The 27871-nt window shown below is 41.0% G+C and overlaps 1 protein-coding gene across 3 annotated transcripts in view; it reads left to right on the forward strand.

Moving 5' to 3' along the window:
- The window catches only part of FAM8A1 (family with sequence similarity 8 member A1), a 79327-nt gene that overhangs the window by 6836 nt on the left and 44620 nt on the right, over positions 1 to 27871 (forward strand). For all 3 annotated transcript variants that reach the window (XM_053714775.1, XM_053714776.1, XM_053714777.1), the window contains exon 2: positions 9949 to 10069. In XM_053714775.1, coding sequence (XP_053570750.1) covers positions 9949 to 10069 — 121 coding nt within the window. The remainder of the gene's footprint in view (positions 1 to 9948; positions 10070 to 27871) is intronic.

Raw genomic sequence — 27871 nt, forward strand, 5'->3', positions numbered from 1 at the left:
TGTCTCTGTCTCTCTGTTTTTCTCTGTCTCTGTCTCTTTCTGTCTCTGTCTCTCTGTTTTTCTCTGTCTCTGTCTCTTTCTGTCTCTTTCTGTCTCTGTCTCTCTGTTTTTCTCTGTCTCTTTCTGTCTCTTTCTGTCTCTGTCTCTCTGTTTTTCTCTGTCTCTTTCTGTCTCTTTCTGTCTCTGTCTCTCTGTTTTTCTCTGTCTCTTTCTGTCTCTTTCTGTCTCTGTCTCTCTGTTTTTCTCTGTCTCTGTCTCTTTCTGTCTCTTTCTGTCTCTGTCTCTCTGTTTTTCTCTGTCTCTGTCTCTTTCTGTCTCTGTCTCTCTGTTTTTCTCTGTCTCTTTCTGTCTCTTTCTGTCTCTGTCTCTCTGTTTTTCTCTGTCTCTTTCTGTCTCTTTCTGTCTCTGTCTCTCTGTTTTTCTCTGTCTCTTTCTGTCTCTTTCTGTCTCTGTCTCTCTGTTTTTCTCTGTCTCTTTCTGTCTCTGTCTCTCTGTTTTTCTCTGTCTCTTTCTGTCTCTGTCTCTCTGTTTTTTTCTGTCTCTTTCTGTCTCTGTCTCTTTCTGTCTCTGTCTCTTTCTGTCTCTTTCTGTCTCTGTCTCTTTCTGTCTCTTTCTGTCTCTGTCTCTTTCTGTCTCTGTCTCTTTCTGTCTCTGTCTCTTTCTGTCTCTGTCTCTTTCTGTCTCTGTCTCTTTCTGTCTCTGTCTCTTTCTGTCTCTGTCTCTTTCTGTCTCTGTCTCTTTCTGTCTCTGTCTCTTTCTGTCTCTGTCTCTTTCTGTCTCTGTCTCTTTCTGTCTCTGTCTCTTTCTGTCTCTGTCTCTTTCTGTCTCTGTCTCTTTCTGTCTCTGTCTCTTTCTGTCTCTGTCTCTTTCTGTCTCTGTCTCTTTCTGTCTCTGTCTCTTTCTGTCTCTGTCTCTTTCTGTCTCTGTCTCTTTCTGTCTCTGTCTCTGTCTCTGTCTCTTTCTGTCTCTCTGTTTTTCTCTGTCTCTGTCTCTGTCTCTTTCTGTCTCTGTCTCTCTGTTTTTCTCTGTCTCTTTCTGTCTCTGTCTCTCTGTTTTTCTCTGTCTCTGTCTCTTTCTGTCTCTTTCTGTCTCTGTCTCTCTGTTTTTCTCTGTCTCTTTCTGTCTCTTTCTGTCTCTGTCTCTCTGTTTTTCTCTGTCTCTTTCTGTCTCTTTCTGTCTCTGTCTCTCTGTTTTTCTCTGTCTCTGTCTCTTTCTGTCTCTGTCTCTCTGTTTTTCTCTGTCTCTTTCTGTCTCTGTCTCTCTGTTTTTCTCTGTCTCTTTCTGTCTCTGTCTCTTTCTGTCTCTGTCTCTTTCTGTCTCTGTCTCTTTCTGTCTCTGTCTCTTTCTGTCTCTGTCTCTTTCTGTCTCTGTCTCTTTCTGTCTCTGTCTCTTTCTGTCTCTGTCTCTTTCTGTCTCTGTCTCTTTCTGTCTCTGTCTCTTTCTGTCTCTGTCTCTTTCTGTCTCTGTCTCTTTCTGTCTCTGTCTCTTTCTGTCTCTGTCTCTTTCTGTCTCTGTCTCTTTCTGTCTCTGTCTCTTTCTGTCTCTGTCTCTGTCTCTGTCTCTTTCTGTCTCTTTCTGTCTCTGTCTCTCTGTTTTTCTCTGTCTCTGTCTCTTTCTGTCTCTTTCTGTCTCTGTCTCTCTGTTTTTCTCTGTCTCTGTCTCTTTCTGTCTCTTTCTGTCTCTCTGTTTTTCTCTGTCTCTTTCTGTCTCTTTCTGTCTCTGTCTCTCTGTTTTTCTCTGTCTCTTTCTGTCTCTTTCTGTCTCTGTCTCTCTGTTTTTCTCTGTCTCTTTCTGTCTCTGTCTCTCTGTTTTTCTCTGTCTCTTTCTGTCTCTGTCTCTCTGTTTTTTTCTGTCTCTTTCTGTCTCTGTCTCTTCTGTCTTCTGTCTCTTTCTGTCTCTGTCTCTTTCTGTCTCTGTCTCTTTCTGTCTGTCTCTGTCTGTCTCTGTCTCTTTCTGTCTCTGTCTCTGTCTGTCTCTGTCTCTTTCTGTCTCTGTCTCTTTCTGTCTCTGTCTCTTTCTGTCTCTGTCTCTTTCTGTCTCTGTCTCTTTCTGTCTCTGTCTCTTTCTGTCTCTGTCTCTTTCTGTCTCTGTCTCTTTCTGTCTCTTTCTGTCTCTGTCTCTCTGTTTTTCTCTGTCTCTGTCTCTTTCTGTCTCTGTCTCTTTCTGTCTCTGTCTCTTTCTGTCTCTGTCTCTTTCTGTCTCTGTCTCTTTCTGTCTCTGTCTCTTTCTGTCTCTGTCTCTTTCTGTCTCTGTCTCTTTCTGTCTCTGTCTCTTTCTGTCTCTGTCTCTTTCTGTCTGTCTCTTTCTGTCTCTGTCTCTTTCTGTCTCTGTCTCTTTCTGTCTCTGTCTCTCTCTGTCTCTTTCTGTCTCTGTCTCTTTCTGTCTCTGTCTCTTTCTGTCTCTGTCTCTTTCTGTCTCTGTCTCTGTCTCTTTCTGTCTCTGTCTCTTTCTGTCTCTGTCTCTTTCTGTCTCTGTCTCTTTCTGTCTCTGTCTCTTTCTGTCTCTGTCTCTTTCTGTCTCTGTCTCTTTCTGTCTCTTTCTGTCTCTGTCTCTCTGTTTTTCTCTGTCTCTGTCTCTTTCTGTCTCTGTCTCTCTGTTTTTCTCTGTCTCTGTCTCTTTCTGTCTCTGTCTCTCTGTTTTTCTCTGTCTCTGTCTCTTTCTGTCTCTGTCTCTCTGTTTTTCTCTGTCTCTGTCTCTTTCTGTCTCTGTCTCTCTCTTTCTCTCTCTCTCTCTCTCTTTCTCTTTTTTTCTTTTTTTTTCTACATCAAAACGGTAGAATTTAGTTTAGTAAATATATGCAAAGAGGACCAAGTCGCTGCTTTGCAAATCTGATCAACCGAAGCTTCATTCTTAAAAGCCCACGAAGTGGAGACTGATCTAGTAGAAAGAGCTGTAATTCTGAGGCAGGGCCTGACCCGACTCCAAATAAGCTTGAAGAATCAAAAGCTTTAACCAAGAAGCCAAGGAAATAGCAGAGGCTTTCTGACCTTTCCTGGAATCTTTAGTAGCTTCAACATAATATTTCAAAGCCCTTACCACATCCAAAGAATGTAAGGATCTTTCCAAAGAATTCTTAGTAATAGGACACTAGGAAGGGACAACAATTTCTCTACTAATGTTAGAATTCACAACCTTGGGTAAAAACTTTAAAGGACCAGTCAACATTGTAGATTTACATAATTAACAAATGCATGATAAGAAGACAATGCAATAGCACTTAGTCTGAACTTCAAATGAGTAGTAGATTTTTGTTAAATAATTTGCAAAGTTATGTCTATTTCCACTCCCCCTGTATCCTGTGACAGCCATCAGCCAATCACAAATGCATATATACGTATATGCTGTGAATTCTTGCACATGCTCAGTAGGAGTTGGTGACTCAAAAAGTGTAAATATTAAGACTGTGCACATTTTGTTAATGGAAGTAAATTGGAAAGATGTTTAAACTTCATGATTCAGATACAGCATGCAATTGTAGTTTTGACTTGTGTCCCTTTAAATGAGTCCGCAAAACCGCCTTATCCTGATGAAAAATCGGAAAAGGAGATTCACAAGAGAGCAGAAAGCTCAGAAACTCTTCTAGCAGAAGAGATGGCTTAAAGGAACAACACTTTCCAAGAAAGCAGTTTAATGTCCAAAGAGTGCATAGGCTCAAATGGAGGAGCCTGTAATGCCCTCAAAACCAAATTAAGACTCAAAGGAGGAGAAATTGATTTAATGACGGGCTTAATACGAACTAAAGCCTGTACAAAACACTGAATATCAGGAAGATTAGCATTATTTCAGTGAAATAAAACAGAGCAGAGATTTGTCCCTTCAAGGAACTTGCAGACAAACCCCTATCCAAACCATCCTGGAGAAACTGTAAAATTCTAGGAATTCTAAAAGAGTGCCAAGAGAATTTGAGAAGAACACCACGAAATGTAAGTCTTCCAAACTCGATAATAAATCTTCCTAGAGACAGATTTACGAGCTTGTAACATAGTATTAATCACTGAGTCAGAGAAACCTCTATGACTTAGTAATAAGCGTTCAATTTCCATACCTTCAAATTTAATGATTTGAGATCCTGATGGAAAAACGGACCTTGAGACAGTAGGTCCGGCCTTAATGGAAGTGGCCAAGGTTGGCAACTGGACATCCAAACAAGATTCGTGTACCAAAACCTGTGAGGCCATGTTGGAGCCACCAGCAACACAAATGATTGGAAGAAGAACTAGAGGCGGGAAGATATAAGCAGGTTGATAACAACAAGGAAGTGTCCGCGCATCCACTGCTTCCGCCTAAGAATCCCTGGACAGGTATCTGGGAAGTTTCTTGTTTAGATGAGAAACCATCAGATCTATTTCTGGAAGACCCGACATCTGAACAATCTGAGAAAACACATCCGGATGGAGAGACCACTCCCCTGGATGTAAAGTCTGACGGCTGAGATAATCTGCCTCCCAATTGTCTACACCTGGGATATGAACCGCAGAAATTAGACAGGAACTGGATTCCGCCCAAACAAGTATCCGAGATACTTCTTTCATAGCTTGGGGACTGTGAGTCCCACCCTGATGATTGACATATGCCACCATTGTGATATTGTCTGTCTGAAAACAAATATACGGTTCTCTCTTCAACAGAGGCCAAAACTGAAGATCTCTGAGAATTGCACAGAGTTCTAAAATATTGATTGGTAATCTCGCCTCTTGATATTTCCAAATCCCCAGACAGCTCCCCAACCTGAAAGACTTGCATCTGTTGTGATCACAGTCCAGGTTGGCCGAACAAAAGAGGCCCCTTGAACTAAATGCTGGTGATTTAACCACCACGTCAGAGTGTTGAACATTGGGATTTAAGGATATTAATTGTGATATCTTTGTATAATCCCGGCACCATTGATTCAGCATACAAAGCTGGAGAGGTCTCGTGAAAACGAGCAAAAGGAATCGCATCAGATGCTGCAGTCATGAGGCCTAAAACTTCCATGCACATAGCCACTGAAGGACTGAGACTGAAGGTGCCGACATGCTGCAACCAATTTCCAACGTCTCTTGTCTGTTAGAGACAGAGTCATGGACACTGAATCTATCTGGAAACCTAAAAAGGCGACCCTTGTCTGAGGAATCAAACTTTTTGGTAAATTGATCCTCCAACCATGTTTTCGAAGAAACACTAGTTGATTTGTGTTAGATTCTGCAGAACGTAAAGACTGAGCTAGTACCAAGATATCGTCCAAATAAGGAAACCCTGCAATACCCTGTTCTCTGATTACAGAGAGAAGGGCACCCAGAACCTTTGAAAAGATTCTTGGAGCTGTTGCTAGGCCAAATGGAAGAGCAACAAATTGGTAATGCTTGTCTAGAAAACTGAATCTCAGGAACTGATAATGTTCTGGATGAATCTGAATATGAAGGTAAGCATCCTGCAAGTCTATTGTAGACACATAATGTCCTTGCTGAACAAAAGGCAGAATAGTCTTTATAGTCACCATCTTGAGAGTTGGTACTCTTACATAACGATTCAAAATTTTCAGATCCAGAACTGGTCTGAATGAATTTTCTTTCTTTGGGACAATGAATAGATTTGAATAAAACCCCAGACATTGTTACTGAAAAGGAACCAGCATGATTACCCCTGGAACCTCCAGGTCTGAAACACACTTCAGGAAAACCTGGGCTTTTACTGGGATGCGTGAGAGAAAGTCTTCTCACAGGAGGTCTTACTCTGAATCCTATTCGGTACCCCTGAGAGACAATGCTCTGAATCCATTGATTTTGGACAGAATTTACCCAAATATCCTTGAAAAACCTTAATCTGCCCCTACCAGCTGAGCTGGAATGAGGGCCGCACCTCCATGCAGACTTAGGGGCTGACTTTGGTTTCTTAAAAGGCTTGGATTTATTCCAATTTGAGGAAGGCTTCCAATTGGAAACAGATTCCTTGGGGGAAGGATTAGGTTGTTCCTTATTTTGACGAAAGGAAGAAAAACAATTAGAAGCCTTAGATTTACCCTTAGGTTTTTTTATCCCCCCCCCCCCCCCCGTAACAGTTGAAATAGAATCCAACTGAGAACCAAATTAGGGCTGCAACAACTAATCGGTAAGTTTGATCATAAAAATAGTTGTCAACAAATCTCATTATCAATTTGGTGGTCAGCGATTAGTTGGTCAGTTGCACAGCACCAGCTGCTTTATTCTGATCTACTGCAACTAAGAGTGTGCAAAAAATATTGAATTTATTTTTTTAATCTTTTTTTCTATCCGATTAATCAGACAATAATCATCCGATTAATCGGATAGAAAACAAATAAATAAAGTTTGCACAATACCATGTGCAGGAGTTCATCGGATTGAAGCAGCTGGTGCTGTGCAATTAACAAGCTAATAGCTGACCACCTAATTGATAATGAGATTCTTTGACAACTATTTTTATGATTATTCTTACCGATTAGTTGTTGCAGCCCTAAACCAAATAAATTATTACCTTGGAAAGAAAGAGATAGTAATCTAGACTTAGATGTCATATCAGCATTCCAAGATTTAAGCCACAAAGCTCTTCTAGCTAAAATAGCTAAAGACATGGATCTAACATCAATTCTGGTAATATTAAAAATAGCATCACAAATAAAATGATTAGCATGTTGCAGTAAACAAATAATGCTATATAAGTCAGAATCCAATTCTTGTTGCGCTAAATTCTCCAACCAAAAAGTTGAAGCAGCTGCAACATCAGCCAAAGAAATTGCAGGCTTAAGATGACCTGAATATAAATAGGCTTTCCTTAGATAAGATTCAAGTTTCCTATCTAAAGGATCTTTTAAAGGAAGTACTATCTTCCATAGGAATAGGGGTTCGTTTAGCAAGAGCAGAAATAGACCCATCAACTTTGGGGATCTTTTCCCAAAACTCTATTGAAATTGCTAGTAAAGGATACAATTTTTTAAACCTTGCAGAAGGATTAAAAGGAGTACCCGGCTTATTCCATTTCTTAGAAATCATATCAGAAATAGCATCAGGAATAGGAAAAACCTCTGGAGTAACCACAGGAGGTTTAACAACAGAATTTAAACGCTTACAGGTTTTAATATCAAGAGGACTAGCTTCCTCAATATCCAAAGTAATTAACACTTCTTTTAAAAAAAGAACACATATACTCCATTTTAAATAAGTAGATTTTTTCAGTGTCAATATCGGAGGAAGGATCTTCTGAATCAGATCCTCATCAGAGGTGGATAATTCATTATGTTGTCGGTCATTTGAAATTTCATCAACTTTATGAGAAGTTTTAAAAGACCTTTTACGCTTATTAGAAGGTGGAAATGCAGATAAAGCCTTCTGAATAGAATCAGTAACAAATTCTTTAAAATTCATAGGTATATCATGTACATTAGAAGTTGAAGGAGCTGCAACCGGCAATGTACTATTACTGATGGACACACTATCTGCATGTAAAAGTTTATCATGACAACTAATACAAATGACATTAGGAGATATAATCTCCACAATTTTACAACAAATGCACTTAGCTTTGGTAGAACCGATGTCAGGCAACAAATTCCATATTGCGGAATGTAAAAAAAAAACATATAAAGCAAAATGATCAATTTCCTTATATGACAGTTTCAGGATTGGGGAAAAAATGCAAATAGCATAGCCCTCTGACATAGAAAAAGGCAAGAGGCAAAAAGCAATGGGGCAATAAATAATGAAAAAAGTTTGGCGCCAAGTATGACGCACAACGTAACTGAAATTTCTTTTGGCGCCAACCATGTCCGGAAATGACATACTCGCGTCACTGACGCAACCCAGTGTGAAACCTCTGCGTCAATTAAGACGCCTGAAATGACAACGTGCCTAAGTCAGCCCGGAATTTGAAACAAAGTAGTCAAATGAAAAAAAGACTAAACTCCAGGTAAGAAAAATATTTATTAATATTAACTTTCCCCAAATATGAAACTGACAATATGCAAAAGGAAATACATGAACCTAACTCATGGCAAATATAAGTACAATACATATATTTAGAAATGCATAAAATGCCAAACAATAGCTGAGGTGTCTTAAGTAATAAAAACATACTTGCCAAAAGACACCCATCCACATATAGCAGATAGCCAAACCAGTACTGAAACAGTTATCAGTAGAGGTAATGGTATATGAGAGTATATCGTCGATCTGAAAAGGGAGGCAGGAGATGAATCTCTACGACCGATTACAGAGAACCTATGAAAAAGACCCCCGTTAGAAAAATCATTGCATTCAATAGGTGATACTCTCCACGTCCCTCTGACATTCGCTGTACTCTGAGAGGAATCAGGCTTCAAAATGCTGAGAAACGCAAACTTACTTCACCACCTCCATAGGAGGCGATGTTTGTAAAACTAAATTATGGGTATGGTGTATTTATAGGCATTTTGAAGTTTGGGAAACTTTGCCCCTCCTGGTAGGATTGTATATCCCATACGTCACTAGCTCATGGGCTCTTGCCAATTAATATATATATATATATATATATATATATATATATATATATATATATATATATATATATATATATATATATATATCAAATAATAGATACTTGTATAGCGCACAATAGCATTGACTTTACCATTCCTTTAAGAAAACCATTTTGTTTACAGTGTATCCCAACTTTGGTTTTGTATTCCTTTGCATGATTTTATATTTGACAGAAGCCCAGCAGATGTGCAGTAAAACTCTAGTTTCTTTCCCCAAATCATGTAATCCAGAGACTCTGGTTGTATTGCTCTGGAGCAAGGGAGCTGTACAGAGCTTTGCAAAGCAAATACATGTATATTTAAAGGGCCATAATACCCAAATGTTTAAACACTTGAAAGTGATGCAGCATAGCTGTAAAAAGCTGATTAGAAAATATCACCTGAACATCTCTATGTAAAAAAGAAAGATATTTTACCTCAAAAGTTCCTCAGTAGCCACCTCCCATTGTAAAGGATTTCTAAGCAGCATATTAGTGTGTCTGTCCCGGGACAACTGAAAGGATGAGCATCGTGCACTCTCATATTTCACCAATCAGGTAAAGGAAGCTTACTATGAAATCTCATGAGATCACAGTAAGAGTTCATGACCTCAGCACTGCTGATGCCGATTGGCTGCTGTATATTTCATTTTTTTTTATTTTTTTTTTACCTGCAGCTGGGAGCAGGTGAAGTATAACGTTTTACACAGAACTTACTCTGCTGAGCTGAGGAGATTGTGAGGTAAAATATCTTCCTTTTTTTACATAGAGATGCTCAGGTGATATTTTCCTGTCAGCTTTTTACAGTTATACTGCATCAGTTTCAAGTGATTTAGCATATGAGTATTATGTATATTTAATAAAAAAATAAAACCACTTTAAAAGCAGTGGTACGCCCTGCTTGGATACTGTGACCACTTAGTGGGTTTGTACAAATTGCTATTCTGAAGAATGTTTTTAAAAGTTAGGATAGGGGCACTTATACTAAGTTTATGGAGCAAAGGAGTAGTGGGGCAAAAAAAATTGGAAACAACTGCTGTAAACTGTTACTTCCATATACTTGTTAAAGTATTGTTGAAATATCTCATACATGGTAAAATGAGTTTCATTATTACTCTTTAAACAAAGACAAATATTCTGTTTTATTAAAAAAATTATGTTGGGAAAAAAATCGTAAAGGAAAATAGATCTTAGTGGACAACAGGGTTATATTGTTCTGAGAGAAGAAACAAAAATTTTATATGGGATGTGTAACATTGTACAATACTAATAAAGGTGATTCTTAGGCCTACTTTTTCTTGTATTATATTTTGATTGTTGTGGCATATAAAATGGAAAATATATAAAAAGATAAAGTCCCCTTATAAAGTGTTTTGATTTGACTAACGTGTCTGTTTAAATCTCCGTAGCATTAAGTGACAAGGAGTACTGTGATGATTAATTACATTCTATCTTTTATTGCAGGTCGTGAATATGTTATTCCTACCTTGGCTCAGAGGTTCCGTGCTGAAATGGTGGATTTCTTCATTCTTTTCTTCATAAAAGCAGCTGTTATTTTGAGTATAATGCACTTTAGTGGAATGAAGTAAGTTGATGGTATACAGAATTGTAAGATTTAATTACTCTGTATATAAGTAACTGAACACCACTTTGTTTAGAAGCAGCCTAGTGCATGTGACCAATATCAATGGTTGTCAATACAGAAAATAGGAGAGAGCAGGAGAGAAAGGCAGAAACCTACTGGGCTAGATTATGAGTGAAGCGCTATCTTAACATGCATCTGTAAAGGGTCAAAACTTGCCTTTTATGGGCACACGTTAAATAACCAGCCATTACAAGGTGCTGGTTAATGCTATCTCAAGCTCGCGGTTTCACTTTGCTCTAAGCTCAATTAACTAGAGGTCCGACCTCGGGTTTATAAAAAAAAAAGGTTGCCCCAATTGCTCACAAAATAGAGGACAGTACTATAATGTAATATGAATATGACTTTTTTTTTTTTAGCTGCAGTTAGTGATGTGGGGTGTTATATCATTTCTATATCAGAAACACTAAATCCAATTCCAAAACAATATACTGATTAGAAATGGTGTTTTATAAAAGGGAAGAATCCCTCTAAAACAACAAAAAATGTAGGCAATTGAATGATCGCCAAGTTGTAGGTATTTGAAAGTGAGTCTCTCGTACGGTCTTTCTATGTAGGTTTCTTACCCTCCTTTTTTTTTTTTTTTTTTGGACCTGGCAGTTTTGACAAGACTTTTTAGATAATCTTGCCAGATCAGAGAGCTTTATAAAAACAGGCCCTGAGTCCCTAATGATAAAATCAGATTTTTGCATGAGTACATCAAAAATCATTCTATAAATAAATTAAAAGCAGATTGAGGCCACACACTTTAGAACAACATTAGTCATTTTCTCTTTTGGACTTGTATATGCTCTTAATTATCTTAACTAAAGGGACATGAAACACAATTTTTTTTTTCTTTTATAATACAGATAGAGCATATATTTTTAAACAACTTTACAATTACTTTTTAAAAAAAAAAAAAAAAAGCTTAATTGAAAAGAAAAACCTAATATTTCTCCAACATTGGCGTGTCCGGTCCACGGCGTCATCCATAACTTGTGGGAATATCTCTTCCCCAACAGGAAATGGCAAAGAGCACAGCAAAAGCTGTCCATATAGTCCCTCCTAGGCTCCGCCCACCCCAGTCATTCTCTTTGCCGTTGCACAGGCAACATCTCCACGGAGATGGTGAAGAGTATGTGGTGTTTAGTTGTAGTTTTTTATTCTACTATCAAGAGTTTGTTATTTTAAAATAGTGCTGGTATGTACTATTTACTCTGAAACAGAAAAAGATGAAGAGTTCTGTTTGTGAGAGGAATATGATTTTAGCAGCAGTAACTAAAATCGTTTGCGGTTTCCACATAGGACTGTTGAGATGAAATAACTTCAGTTGGGGGAAACAGTTAGCAGACTTTTCTGCTTAAGGTATGACTAGACATTTTTCTAACAAGACTGTGTAATGCTGGAAGGCTGTCATTTCCCCTCATGGGGACCGGTAAGCCATTTTCTTAGTCTCAAACAGAATAAAGGGCTTAATATGGGCTATAAAACTGGTAGACACTTTTATGGGCAAGATTGATTGCTTTATTTGGGCATTTTATAAAGCTTGATGTTGATATTCACACTTATAAACTTTGGGGAACGTTTTTTTTAACGTCAGGCACTGGTTTAGACACCTTTTCAGTCAGGAAGGGCCTTCCCTGTAGTAGGCTGAGCCTCATTTTCGCGCCATTACTGCGCAGTTACTTTTGAGAGCAGGACATGCAGCTGCATGTGTGTGGGTCTGAAAGTTGTTGAAAAGGTTCCTAGAAGGCTTCATTTGGTATTGTATACCCCCTGGGTTTGGTAAAGTCGCAGCAAAGGCTGTAGCTGGGACTGTAGAGGGGTTAAAACTGTAACCGGCTTCTTCATTTTAAGGGTTAAAGGTCTCAAATTTGGGGTGCAATACTTTGAATGCTTTAAGACACTGTGGTGAAAATTTGGTTAAATTTGAACAATTCCTTCATAGTTTTTCACATATTCAGTAATAAAGTGTGCACTGTTTAAAATTTAAAGAGACGGTAACAGTTTTGTTTAAAAACGTTTTTTGTACCTTATTGACAAGTTTAAGCCTGTTTAACATGTCTGTGCCTTCAGATAAACTATGTTCTGTATGTATGGAAGCCAATGTGTCTCCCCCTTCAAAATTGTGTGATAATTGTGCCATAGCATCCAAACAAAGTAAGGACAGTACTGCCACAGATCGTAAAGTTGCCCAAGATGATTCATCAGATGAAGGGAGTAGACATAGTTCTACATCATCTCCTTTTGTGTCTACACCAGTTTTGCCCACGCAGGAGACCCCTAGTACTTCTAGAGCGCCAATGCTTATTACTATGCAACAATTGACGGCAGTAATGGATAACTCCATAGCAAATATTTTATCCAAAATGCCTGCATATCAGAGAAAGCGCGATTGCTCTGTTTTAAACACTGTAGAGCAGGAGGGCGCTGATGATAATTGCTCTGTCATACCCTCACACCAATCTGAAGGGGCCATGAGGGAGGTTTTGTCAGATGGGGAAATTTCAGATTCAGGTAGAAATTCTCAACAGGCAGAACCTGATGTGACATTTAAATTTAAATTAGAGCATCTCCGCGCACTGCTTAAGGAGGTGTTGTCTACTCTGGATGATTGTGACAACCTGGTCATTCCAGAAAAATTGTGCAAGATGGACAAGTTCCTAGAGGTTCCGGTGCACCCCGACGCTTTTCCTATACCCAAGCGGGTGGCGGACATAGTGAATAAGGAGTGGGAGAATCCCGGCATACCTTTTGTTCCCCCTCCTATATTTAAGAAATTATTTCCTATGGTCGACCCCAGAAAGGACTTATGGCAGACAGTCCCTAAGGTCGAGGGGGCAGTTTCTACACTAGCCAAGCGCACTACTATTCCTATCGAGGATAATTGTGCTTTCAAAGATCCTATGGATAAAAAATTGGAGGGTTTGCTTAAAAAGATTTTTGTACAGCAAGGTTACCTCCTGCAACCTATTTTGTGCATTATTCCTGTCACTACAGCAGCGTGGTTCTGGTTCGAGGAACTAGAAAAGTCGCTCAGTAGAGAGACTCCGTATGAGGAGGTTATGGACAGAGTTCACGCGCTTAAGTTAGCTAATTCCTTTATTTTAGATGCAGCTTTGCAGTTAGCTAGATTAGCTGCGAAAAATTCTGGGTTTGCAATTGTGGCGCGCAGAGCGCTCTGGCTAAAGTCTTGGTCAGCGGATGTATCTTCCAAGACAAAATTGCTTAATATCCCTTTCAAGGGTAAAACTCTTTTTGGGCCAGAATTGAAAGATTATCTCAGATATCACTGGGGGTAAGGGCCACGCCCTCCCACAAGATAGGCCTTTCAAAGCCAAGAATAAGTCTAATTTTCGTTCCTTTCGCAATTTCAGGAACGGACCGGCCTCCAACTCTGCAGCCTCTAGACAAGAGGGTAATGCTTCGCAAACCAAACCAGCTTGGAAACCGATGCAAGGCTGGAACAAGGGTAAGCAGGCCAAGAAACCTGCTGCTGCTAACAAAACAGCATGAAGGAGTAGCCCCCGATCCGGGACCGGATCTAGTAGGGGGCAGACTCTCTCTCTTTGCTCAGGCCTGGGCAAGAGATGTTCAGGATCCCTGGGCACTAGAAATAGTTTCTCAGGGTTATCTTCTGGAATTCAAGGAACTACCCCCAAGGGGAAGGTTCCACATGTCTCACTTATCTTCAAACCAAATAAAGAGACAGGCATTCTTACATTGTGTAGAAGACCTGTTAAAAATGGGAGTGATACACCCAGTTCCAACCGTGGAACAAGGAATGGGGTTTTACTCAAATCTGTTTGTGGTTCCCAAAAAAGAGGGAACCTTTAGACCAATTCTGGATTTAAAGATCCTAAACAAATTTCTCAGAGTGCCATCTTTCAAAATGGAAACCATTCCAACGATTTTACCTACAATCCAGGAGGGTCAATTTATGACTACCGTGGATCTAAAGGATGCGTTTCTACATATTCGTATCCAAAAAGATCATAATCCATCAGTTCCTAAGGTTCGCCTTTCTGGACAAACATTAACAGTTTGTGGCTCTCCCATTCGGGCTAGCCACTGCTCCAAGGATTTTCACAAAGGTACTCGGGTCCCTTCTATCGGTTCTAAGACCAAGGGGCATTGCAGTGGCACCTTACTTGGACGACATTCTGATACAAGCGTCGTCTCTTTCAAAGGCAAAGGCTCACACAGACATCGTTCTGGCCTTTCTCAGATCTCACGGATGGAAAGTGAACATAGAAAAAAAGTTCCCTGTCTCCGTCGACAAGAGTTCCTTTCTTGGGGACAATAATAGATTCTTTAGAAATGAAGATTTTCCTGACAGATGTCAAAGTCAAAACTTCTAAGCGCTTGTCAAGTTCTTCATTCTGTTCCACGTCCTTCCATAGCTCAGTGCATGGAAGTAGTAGGGTTGATGGTTGCAGCAATGGACATAGTTCCTTTTGCGCGAATTCATCTAAGACCATTACAACTGTGCATGCTGAAACAGTGGAATGGGGACTATACAGACTTGTCTCCAGTGATTCAAGTAGATCAGAAGACCAGAGACTCACTCCGTTGGTGGCTAACCCAGGACCACCTGTCCCAGGGAATGAGTTTCCGCAGACCAGAGTGGGTCATCGTCACGACCGACGCCAGTCTAGTGGGCTGGGGCGCGGTCTGGAACTCCCTGAAAGCTCAGGGGCTATGGTCTGGGGAAGAGTCTCTTCTCCCGATAAACATTCTGGAACTGAGAGCGATATTCAATGCTCTCAAGGCTTGGCCTCAACTAGCAAAGGCCAGATTCATAAGATTCCAATCAGACAACATGACTGTTGCTTACATCAATCATCAGGGGGGAACAAGGAGTTCCCTGGCGATGAGAGAAGTGACCAAAATCATAAAATGGGCGGAGGATCACTCCTGCCACCTATCTGCGATCCACATCCCAGGAGTGGAAAACTGGGAGGCGAATTATCTGAGTCGTCAGATATTCCATCCGGGGGAGTGGGAACTCCAACCGGAGATCTTTGCCCAGTTGACTCAATTATGGGGCATTCCAGACATGGATCTAATGGCGTCTCGTCAGAACTTCAAGGTTCCTTGCTACGGGTCCAGATCCAGGGATCCCAAGGCGACTCTAGTGGATGCATTAGTAGCGCCTTGGACCTTCAACCTAGCTTATGTGTTTCCACCGTTTCCTCTCATTCCCAGGCTGGTAGCCAGGATCAAGCAGGAGAGGGCCTCGGTGATCTTGATAGCTCCTGCGTGGCCACGCAGGACTTGGTATGCAGACCTGGTGAATATGTCATCGGCTCCACCATGGAAGCTACCTTTGAGACAGGATCTTCTAGTACAAGGTCCATTCGAACATCCAAATCTAGTTTCCCTTCAGCTAACGGCTTGGAAATTGAACGCTTGATTTTATCTAAGCGTGGGTTTTCGGATTCTGTAATAGATACTCTGATACAAGCCAGAAAACCTGTAACTAGGAAGATTTACCATAAAATATGGAAAAGATATATCTGTTGGTGTGAATCCAAGGGATTCTCATGGAGTAAGATCAAAATTCCTAGGATCCTTTCTTTTCTCCAAGAAGGTTTGGATAAGGGATTATCAGCGAGTTCTCTAAAGGGACAGATTTCTGCTTTATCTGTCTTATTACACAAACGACTGGCAGCTGTGCCAGATGTTCAAGCTTTTGTTTAGGCTTTGGTCAGGATCAAGCCTGTTTACAGACCTTTGACTCCTCCCTGGAGTCTGAATTTATTTCTTTCAGTTCTTCAAGGGGTTCCGTTTGAACCTCCTACATTCCATAGATATCAAGATGTTATCTTGGAAAGTTCTGTTTTTGGTTGCTATTTCTTCTGCTAGAAGAGTTTCTGAGTTATCTGCTCAGCAGTGTAATCCGCCCTATCTGGTGTTCTATTCAGATAAGGTTGTTTTGCGTACTAAACCTGGTTTCCTTCCAAAGGTTGTTTCCAACAAGAATATTAACCAGGAATTAGTTGTGCCTTCTTTGTGTCCGAATCCAGTTTCAAAGAAGGAACGTTTGTTACACAATCTAGATGTAGTTCGTGCTTTAAAGTTCTATTTAGAAGCAACAAAGGATTTCAGACAAACGTCTTCTCTGTTTGTCGTTTATTCTGGCAAGAGGAGAGGTCAAAAAGCTACTGCTACCTCTCTTTCCTTTTGGCTGAAAAGCATCATCCGATTGGCTTACGAGACTGCCGGACGGCAGCCTCCTGAACGCATCACAGCTCACTCTACTAGGGCTGTGGCTTCCACATGGGCCTTCAAGAACGAGGCTTCTGTTGATCAGATATGTAAGGCAGCGACTTGGTCTTCCCTGCACACTTTTGCCAAATTCTACAAATTTGATACTTTTGCTTCTTCGGAGGCTATTTTTGGGAGAGGTTTTGCAAGCCGTGGTGCCTTCCGTTTAGGCAACCTGATTGGCTCCCTCCCTTCATCCGTGTCCTAAAGCTTTGGTATTGGTTCCCACAAGTTATGGATGACGCCGTGGACCGGACACCAATGTTGGAGAAAACAGAATTTATGCTTACCTGATAAATTACTTTCTCCAACGGTGTGTCCGGTCCACGGCCCGCCCTGGTTTTTTAATCAGGTTTGATTAATTTATTTCTTTAACTACAGTCACCACGGCACCCTATAGTTTCTCCTGTTTTTTCTCCTGTCCGTCGGTCGAATGACTGGGGTGGGCGGAGCCTAGGAGGGACTATATGGACAGCTTTTGCTGTGCTCTTTGCCATTTCCTGTTGGGGAAGAGATATTCCCACAAGTTATGGATGACGCCGTGGACCGGACACACCGTTGGAGACAGTAATTTATCAGGTAAGCATAAATTCTGTTTTTTTTAGTAGACATTGGAGTAAATAGAGCAGTGACAATAGACAAACTTGGGTGTACAAATAAGTATCACATATATAGTACTGCTAACTCCTATACTCTTGCTTGATAATAAATAACTGATCACACAAAATGTAGCTGTATATCGTAAACATAGTAATGTTACAAGGGAAGGGGTGGGAGAGGAGGGGAGATGGGTAAGAGGCTCTTATCTTTAAGTCTTTAGAAGATTATAACTAGAGTACTAAGTTTACTACATGGAAACCTTAGGGTACCAATTGGGTTTATATAGGGCATCCCAATCATCCCAGGTGAGTTTGAAAAGGTCAATCTTGTTTAGCCTGAAGAATACATTTCTTTCCATCGCGTTAATATAAGTTCCAACCCGGGGGGGGGGGCTATATTTTTTCCCAACTCTGGCTATAGCTAATTTTGTGGCAGTGAAAAGATAGATACAAAAATAACTGGTGATTAGGAAGGGGGTGTAACCCTAAATGTAGGAGAGCTGTTTCTGGGGTCTTTGGTACCTGGATCCCTAATCTAGATAGTGTTCTAAAAACCATATTCCAAAGTAACTTGAGTTTGGGACAGCTTCACCAAATATGCAGGGAATCTCCTGGGAGGCTACAAGCCCTCCAGAAGTGAGGTGTAGGGATCAGATTAAGTTTAAATGGTTTCATAGGAACGAAATACCAATGGGCAAGCAATTTGTAAAATGTTTAAAAGAGTCGTACAATGAATGGTTTTGGAGGTAAGGTCAAAGGCTCTGGACCAAGTTTGTGGTGGGAAGGAGGTGTGCAAAATGTCTTTCCATTTTAAAAGATGGGCTGCTTTATCTTCGGGAAGTGCCCCTTCCATGAGTAAATGTTGGGACAGAGGCCTGTGGAGTTTATCACCTCTTTGCCACCTGGCTTCCAAAATGGTCATAGAGTAGGTCATAGTCATAGGTGTGGGAAGCCATCAAGTCAGAGACCTGTGTTAGGCCCAGTTTAGTCCAGGCATTAAAGTGGGAGTCAGGGAGACCCAAGAGAAGACCTGTAGTGGAGTGTATGGGTGATGGGATGCGGTGCGACACCTGGGTAATGTCTTAATTTGTCCCACAAGTGTAAGAATTCTAGGATTATATTGTCAATATTTAAATTACGATGGTAATGTGGGAGGATACAGATCAACTTGCGTAAATGAACATGATTGGGAATAGATGCCTGCTCCAGGACACTCCATTTACTTGTGAGTTTTTTGTTTTTTTTAGTACCCCATTGTTATATGTGGGTTAGCATTGCTGCTTCATAGTATCTAATAACGGAGGGGGAGGCAATACCTCTGAATGATTTAGGGAATTGAAGGACTTTGTGGGCCATTTTGGTTTCCCTTGCCATATGTATTTGGTGAATCCAGTTTGGAATTGTAACAACAAGTACCGTGAGTCTAATGGGGAGGCACCGGAACAGGTAAGTCAATTTTGGCAAGAATGACATCTTAAGAGCAGTAATCCTGCCCAACCATGAGAGAGCCTGAAAATTCCATTTGGACACCAAGGACCTCAGTTCAGTCAAGAGGGGAATGTAATTGTCACAAATGAGTTGCGTAGTATTAAAAATATAAATCCCTAAGTGTCTTTTGTCCACTTAAAGTCATTGGTGTGTACCAAGTCGTGAATGTAATCTGGGGGAAAACCCCAGGAGTATAATTCCCTTTTTTGGGATAGTGTCTTCCGCAAAGAGCGCAATTTTTTGAGAGGTGCCATTCAAAGTTATTCCCTGTAGGATTGGCTCCTGCCGGATGAGTTCGGCAAGGGGTTCTATGGCAAGGGCGAACAGGGGAGACAAGGGGCAGCCCTGTCTTGTGCTATTGGAGAGCGCAAAAGGAGCAGAGCAGAATCCCAAACCCCTGACCCTTGCTGAATGTGAGATTGTATTTCATCTGCAAAATTAAATGCTCCGAGAACCTCCCATCGAACACGATCAAAAGCCTTCTCGGCATCTGAGATGATCGAGAAGGGTTTGTGGAGTCTAGTAGCTTCCATTGTTATGTTGAGCAAGCGCCTGGTATTGTCAGGCCCTTCCCAAGAAGGAATGAAGCCTACCTGATCATTGATCAGGTTAGGGAGTAGGACAGCAATTCAATTAGCTAGAATTTTAGAATAGATTTTAATATCAGTATTTGAGGGAAATGGGCCTGTAGCTAGGGCATAAGGAAGGGTCCTTGTCTGGTTTTTGAATAGTTAAGATAATGGCCTCCAGTAACTCCTCCTTTTTGGAAAGAGCCCTGTGAACCAGAAATATGCCTGCTACAAGCTCAAAATTGTAGCAGGCAGCTTCTGTAGCGGGTCTTAGGCCTCAGATGCGTGGCCTGCAATCATGCACCCAACTTGTTTATGGGTGGTCTAGAGGGTCAGGAGATCCAAGGAGTAGGTTATAGTAAGACCCCCCCGATTTACTTTTAACAATTTTGGTTCATTCTCTTGGTATCCTTTATTGAAGGAACAGCAATGCACTACTTGGAGCTAGCTGACCACCTCTGTAAACCAATGTGCAACCACCAATTGGCTGCTAGCTCCCAGCTCAAGAGCCTACCTAGATATGCTTATGTGTTTAATATGTGTATATACACATGTAACCACATAAATTATATATTTACTTATTGCTGCCCAAAGTTGCGCAATTTGCCCGCTATTCTAGGTGGTTTGCCGTGTGTCAGCATGAAAACGAGGCTCCTAGTGAAGCCTATGGAAACACGCTCTCATGAGTGCTTGGCTTCTGGGCAATACAAATGCGAGGTTACGTTCGCATTCCGCCACACTTGTAATTAGGGTTGCACCGATACTGAGTAAAAGTACAGATACATTTTTTTTTTTTTTTTTTATACTCACAATACCAATTACCGATACTTTCTCCTGTTAAGTGTAGTCAGTCCACAGGTCATCATTACTTATGGGATATCAACTCCTCCCCAACAGGAAGTGCAAGAGGATCACCCAAGCAGAGCTGCCATACAGCTCCTCCCCTCTACGTCACACCCAGTCATTCTCTTGCACCCAACTAATAGATAGGATGTGTGAGAGGACTGTGGTGATTAAACTTAGTTTTTTATATCTTCAATCAAAAGTTTGTTATTTTAAACAACACTGGAGTGTGTTGTTTCCGTCTCAGGCAGAATTTGAAGAAGAATCTACCTGAGTTTTTGTATATGATCTTAGCGGACGTAACTAAGATCCGTTTGCTGTTCTCGGCCATTCTGAGGAGTAAGGTAACTTCAGATCAGGGGACAGCGGGCAGGTTCACCTGCAAAGAGGTATGTTGCAGTATATTATTTTCTAAGGAATGGAATTGACTTTGAAAATACTGCTAATACCGATATATGTAAGTACAGCCTTAAATGCAGTAGTAGCAACTGGTATCAGGCTGACATGTATATATGTTAACACTTAAGTATTTCTGGGGAATGGCACTTCACTGGGAAAATACTGTATGCATATATTTTTTAGCCTAACTTGCAGTGGGAGCGACTAGCAGCAGGCTTTTTAAAGACATTTCATATATTTGATTTTAAACGTTTGCTGGCATGTTAAATTGTTTAATTCTCTGAGGTACTTGGTGAAAATTGTTTTGGGCTTATTTTCCACATGGCTGTCGTTTTAAATTAAAACAGTTTACTGAGCTCCCCTCACTGTTGTAGTGTGAGTGGGAGGGGCCTATTTTGGCGCTTTTACTACGCATCAGAAATTCAGTCTTTTTCTCCCTGCATGATCCAGGACGTCTCCACAGAGCTCAGGGGTCTTCAAAACTAGTTTTGAGGGAGGTAATCACTCACAGCAGACCTGTGAGACTGTGCTTGACTGTGATAAAAACGTTTATATTGTCAATTGTTATACGTTTTTTTCTGATATTAAGGGTTAATCATCCATTGCTAATGTGTGCAATCCTTTGCTAATTTTGATTTATATAACTAATCCGGTTCATTGTTATTCAACTGTGACAGTTTTTGTGTGCTTCTTAAAGGCACAGTAACGTTTTTACATATTGCTTGTAAATTTAGTTGAAAAGCATTTCCAAGCTTGCTAGTCTAATTGCTAGTTTGTTTAAACATGTCTGACTCAGAGGAAACTCTTTGTGCAATATGTTCAAAAGCCGAGGTGGAGCCCAATAGAAATTTATGTACTAATTGCATTGATGCTACTTTAAATAAAAGTCAATCTGTACATGTTAAGCAACATTCACCAGACAACGAGGGGGAAGTTATGCCGACTAACTTGCCTCACGTGTCAGTACCTGCATCTCCCGCTCAGGAGGTGCGTGATATTGTAACGCCAAGTACATCAGGGCGGCCATTACAAATCACTTTACAAGACATGGCTAATGTTATGACTGAAGTTTTGTCTAAATTGCCAGAACTTAGGGGTAAACGAGATCACTCTGGGATGAGAACAGAGTATACTGATAATGCTAGGACCATGTCTGATACTGCGTCACAATATGCAGAGCATGAGGACGGAGAGCTTCATTCTGCGGGTGACGGATCTGATCCAAATAAATTGGATTCAGACATTTCAAATTTTAAGTTTTAAGCTGGAAAACCTCCGTGTGTTGCTAGGGGAGGTGTTAGCGGCTCTGAATGATTGTAACACAGTTGCAATCCCAGAGAAAATGTGTAGGTTGGATAAATATTTTGCGGTACTGACGTTTTTCCTATACCTAAGAGACTTACTGAAATTATTACTAAGGAGTGGGACAGACCCGGTGTGCCTTTCTCACCCCCTCCTATATTCAGAAAAATGTTTCCAATAGACGCCACCACACGGGACTTATGGCAAACGGTCCCTAAGGTGGAGGGAGCAGTTTCTACTTTAGCTAAGCGTACCACTATCCCGGTGGAGGATAGCTGTGCTTTTTCAGATCCAATGGATAAAAAGTTAGAGGGTTACCTTAAGAAAATGTTTGTTCAACAAGGTTTTATATTACAACCCCTTGCATGCATTGCGCCTGTCACGGCTGCGGCTGCATTTTGGTTTGAGTCTCTGGAAGACACCCTTGACTCAGCGACATTAGATGAGATTTCACTTAAGCTTAAAACCCTTAAGCTAGCTAATTCATTTATTTCTGATGCCGTAGTACATTTAACTAAACTTACGGCTAAGAATTCCGGATTCGCCATTCCGGCACGCAGAGCGCTGTGGCTAAAATCCTGGTCAGCTGATGTAACTTCTAAATCGAAATTACTTAACATACCTTTCAAGGGGCAGACTTTATTCGGGCCCGGTTTGAAAGAAATTATCGCTGATATTACGGGAGGTAAAGGCCATGCCCTGCCTCAAGACAGAGCCAAACCTAGGGCTAGACAGTCTAATTTTCGTGCCTTTCGTAACTTCAAGGCAGGAGCAGCATCAACTTCCTCTGCTCCAAAACAGGAAGGAGCTGTTGCTCGCTACAGACAAGGCTGGAAACCTAACCAGACCTGGAACAAGGGCAAGCAGGCCAGAAAACCTGCTGCTGCCCCTAAGACAGCATGAAGTGAGGGCCCCCGATCCGGAAGCGGATCTAGTGGGGGGCAGACTCTCTCTCTTCGCCCAGGCTTGGGCAAGAGATGTCCAGGATCCCTGGGCGTTGGAGATCATATCTCAGGGATATCTTCTGGACTTCAAAGCTTCTCCTCCACAAGGGAGATTTCACCTTTCAAGGCTGTCAACAAACCAGATAAAGAAAGAGGCGTTTCTACGCTGTGTACAAGACCTTTTACTAATGGGAGTGATCCACCCAGTTCCGCGGTCGGAACACGGACAAGGGTTTTACTCAAATCTGTTTGTGGTTCCCAAAAAAGAGGGAACCTTCAGACCAATATTGGATTTAAAGATCCTAAACAAATTCCTAAGAGTTCCATCGTTCAAGATGGAAACTATTCGGCACAATCTTACCCATGATCCAAAGAGGTCAGTACATGACCACAGTGGATTTAAAGGATGCTTACCTTCACATACCGATTCACAGAGAACATTACCGGTATCTAAGGTTTGCCTTCCTAGACAGGCATTACCAGTTTGTAGCTCTTCCCTTCGGGTTGGCTACAGCTCCAAGAATCTTTACAAAGGTTCTGGGCTCTCTTCTGGCGGTACTAAGACCGCGAGGAATTTCGGTAGCTCCGTACCTAGACGACATTCTGATACAAGCGTCAAGCTTTCAAACTGCCAAGTCTCATACAGAGTTAGTACTGGCTTTTCTAAGGTCGCATGGGTGGAAAGTGAACGAGGAGAAGAGTTCTCTCTTACCACTCACAAGAGTTCCCTTCTTGGGGACTCTTATAGATTCTGTAGAAATGAAAATTTACCTGACAGAGGACAGGTTAACAAAGCTTCTGAATGCTTGCCGTGTCCTTCATTCCATTCAACACCCGTCAGTGGCTCAATGCATGGAGGTAATCGGCTTAATGGTAGCGGCAATGGACATAGTTCCTTTTGCACGCCTGCACTTCAGACCGCTGCAATTGTGCATGCTAAGTCAGTGGAATGGGGATTACTCAGATTTGTCCCCTACGCTGAATCTGGATCAGGAGACCAGAGATTCTCTTCTATGGTGGCTTTCTCGGCCGCATCTGTCCAGGGGGATGCCCTTCAGCAGACCAGACTGGACAATTGTAACTACAGACGCCAGCCTTCTAGGTTGGGGCGCTGTCTGGAATTCCCTGAAGGCTCAGGGATCTTGGACTCAAGAGGAGAGTCTCCTTCCAATAAACATTCTGGAATTGAGAGCAGTTCTCAATGCCCTACTGGCTTGGCCTCAGTTAGCAACTCTGAGGTTTATCAGGTTTCAGTCGGACAACATCACGGACTGTGGCTTTACATCAACCATCAGGGAGGGACAAGAAGTTCCCTAGCGATGATGGAAGTATCAAAGATAATTCGCTGGGCAGAGTCTCACTCTTGCCACCTGTCAGCGATCCACATCCCAGGAGTGGACAACTGGGAGGCGGATTTCCTAAGTCGCCAGACTTTTCATCCGGGGGAGTGGGAACTTCATCCGGAGGTCTTTGCCCAAATACTTCGACGTTGGGGCAAACCAGATTTGGATCTCATGGCGTCTCGCCAGAACGCCAAGCTTCCTCGTTACGGGTCCAGGTCCAGGGACCCGGGAGCGGTCCTGATAGATGCCTTGACAGCACCTTGGACCTTCAGGATGGCTTATGTGTTTCCACCATTCCCGATGCTTCCTCGTTTGATTGCAAGGATCAAACAGGAGAAAGCATCAGTGATTCTAATAGCGCCTGCGTGGCCACGCAGGACCTGGTATGCAGATCTAGTGGACATGTCATCCTGTCCACCTTGGTCTCTGCCTCTGAGACAGGACCTTCTAATTCAGGGTCCTTTCAAACATCAAAACCTAATTTCTCTGAAGCTGACTGCATGGAAATTGAACGCTTAATTTTATCAAAGCGTGGATTTTCAGAGCCAGTAATTGATACCTTAATACAGGCTAGGAAACCTGTTACCAGGAAAATTTACCATAAGATATGGCGTAAATACTTACACTGGTGCGAATCCAAGGGTTACTCATGGAGTAAGGTTAGGATTCCTAGGATATTGTCTTTTCTTCAAGAAGGTTTAGAAAAGGGCTTATCTGCTAGTTCGTTAAAGGGACAGATCTCAGCTCTGTCCATCCTTTTACACAAGCGTCTGTCAGAAGCTCCAGACGTTCAGGCTTTTTGTCAGGCGTTGGCCAGGATTAAGCCTGTGTTTAAATCTGTTGCTCCGCCGTGGAGCTTAAATTTAGTTATTAACGTTTTACAGGGTGTTCCGTTTGAACCCCTTCACTCCATTGATATCAAGCTGTTATCTTGGAAAGTTCTGTTTTTAATGGCTATTTCCTTGGCTCGTAGAGTCTCTGAATTATCAGCCTTACATTGTGATTCTCCGTATCTGATTTTTCATTCAGATAAGGTAGTTCTGCGTACTAAACCTGGGTTCTTACCTAAGGTAGTCACTAACAAGAATATCAATCAAGAGATTGTTGTTCCATCATTGTGTCCTAACCCTTCTTCAAAGAAGGAACGACTTCTGCACAATCTAGATGTAGTCCGTGCCCTGAAATTTTATTTACAGGCAACTAAAGATTTCGACGAATTTCTTCCCTGTTTGTCGTTTATTCTGGACAGAGGAAGAGGTCAAAAAGCATCTGCTACCTCTCTATCCTTTTGGCTTCGTAGCATAATACGATTAGCCTATGAGACTGCTGGACAGCAACCTCCTGAAAGGATTACAGCTCATTCTACTAGAGCTGTGGCTTCACTTGGGCTTTAAGAACGATGGCCTCTGTTGAACAGATTTGCAAGGCTGCAACTTGGTCTTCTCTTCATACTTTTTCCAAATTTTCCAAATTTGACACTTTTGCTTCCTCGGAGCTGTTTTTGGAGAAAGGTTCTTCAGGCAGTGGTTCTCCGTATAGAGATCCTGCCTGTCCCTCCCGTCATCCGTTTACTTAGCTTTGGTATTGGTATCCCATAAGTAATGATGACCCGTGGACTGACTACACTTAACAGGAGAAAACATAATTTATGCTTACCTGATAAATTCCTTTCTCCTGTAGTGTAGTCAGTCCACGGCCCGCCCTGTTTTATAAGGGCAGGTCTAAATTTTTTTAATTATACCCCAGTCACCACTGCACCCTATAGTTTCTCTTTCTCGTTTGGTTCTGGTCGAATGACTGGGTGTGACGTAGAGGGAGGAGCTGTATGGCAGCTCTGCTTGGGTGATCCTCTTGCACTTCCTGTTGGGGAGGAGTTGATATCCCATAAGTAATGATGACCCGTGGACTGACTACACTACAGGAGAAAGGAATTTATCAGGTAAGCATAAATTATGTTTTTTATAAGTCATGTGACAGTTTCCCAAGCACAATACACCCTAATAATTTAAGATAGCTTCTTTCTAATTATGAAATAATTAAAGTTGTATTTGCTTGTTGTCACAAAGTTGTAAAAACTTGAAGAAATTTCACAGAACATGTTTATACATAAAAATATTTTAAAATATATTAACTATAAACAACAAATGAAAAATCACAACCAACCAAAAGTGCAATACAGTAAAAAAATACAACAGTGCACTGTTTAATCATGGGGAACTACACTATGGGCTAGATTACATTTGACTGGTAAGCTTTACCAATGCTCTCATTACATGTCCAACTCCATTAAAGTCTATGGAGTTGGAAATGTGAACAAAGCTTATCAAATGTAATCTAAATCTAGTCCTATAATTGTAGGATGAGTGTTCATAGGAATTAACTTAATTTGTCCTATGAACACTCTTCCTGCAATTAAATAAGCTAAGGATGTTCCTCAAAGTACAGTATGCTTTGAATATAATTGTGCAAAAGATGAGAAATAGCAGTATAACCGGCAATCTAGCAATTTAGAATATATTTTTTCAAGTTAGTGGCAAGTTCTTTATAAGGAACAGAAGCATCTCTGCATGTTCAGCTATAAGTCTGTTCTGCCAACACTGTATTAATCCCTGCAACAATAAACTAATTTAGTAAACAGCACGTTGACGCTAAACTGAACAGTCTTTCACTGTCCACACTACTGCATGAGGCAGATATTTTTGTGCCATTTTAGCCGGAGCTGGATATCTGTTTAACTGCCTAGTACTTCAGGGGTTTGTCTGAGCAAGGTATAGTAATCTCTCCCAGGTAGGATTCGAGCTGTATAGTAGCAGCTTTTGGAGCACTGCTCTCAGATGTACAATAATACAAATAACAGCAATTTGTATTGGCAGAAAAAAGTGTACAATTTTTAGCTAAGACTCCACTCTATCTTAAAATGAAATGGGAACATGCAGTTTGAAAAATCGCCACAAGATGGCGTATGGGTAAGATCTGGAGGTATCGGTTTAAGTATCAGTTTAAGTATCAGAGCATTTGTACAAGTACTCATGCAAATACTCTGTATCAGCACTGATACCGATACTAGTATCGGTGCAACCCTACTTGTATTACCAGCGCACACTTACGCGTGCTGGTATTACTGGGTGGAGAGCAATATCGTGCTTGTGTAAGCGCAATATTGCGCTCCACTCGTAATCTAGCCAACTATAGGGAAAATGTATTTAAGGGACAACTGTAGATTGCCTGTATGAAAACTCTTTAGAGTGCTAAAGCATCTGAGCTGAATTACTCCCTATCCAACCAGAGGTGAAAATAAATTACTATTGGTTTGTGAACAAAATGAAAAATATTGGTGGATTATGAGTAGCTGTCCATACTTATAAAACGTTTGTTGAGGTCATTAGAGATATTGTGCATTTCCATACAATTTATGCGACAATTGCAATGAAACAGAAGCAATTTCATTTGTTCTTTAATTCATGATCTGATTCATGCATGCTTTTTGGGAGCAGGAACTTGTGTGAAATTTACATCGAGAAATGTATCACTATCTCTGCACAACCTATTGAGAAAGGTAATTTGAAAGTAGGTGATGATTAACTGCCTATTAGCAACTAAATGGCACATTAAGGAGATGTAACTTAGAAAACTATCATGCTCTCAAACTATTACAGTAGCCAGGAACTTCAGAGAGAAACCTGTATCCTATACAAGTTCTCACTTAAAATTCCTGAAGAAAATATACTTTTTATATTTATAACAGTATAATATACTGGAGAACAAAATGCAAAGCATTAAAGGGACAGTAAACACACTGAGACTTGCAAAATAGCATCTTTGTTTGTTTTTGCCCCTGTAATTTAACGCAATTTCTAATTCTTATAACTTGAAATGCACCTGCGGACTTTAGGCTAACCCTGCGTACACATATAGCCTAATTTGCATTATCCGATAACTGCAAAAACAATGAATTTGTACTTGCCGTATGACAGTGGCTAGCCTTGTATTTGGACTAAAGCCCAGA

The sequence above is a fragment of the Bombina bombina genome, chromosome 5, assembly GCF_027579735.1.
Source record: "Bombina bombina isolate aBomBom1 chromosome 5, aBomBom1.pri, whole genome shotgun sequence".
Taxonomy (NCBI): Eukaryota; Metazoa; Chordata; class Amphibia; order Anura; family Bombinatoridae; genus Bombina; species Bombina bombina.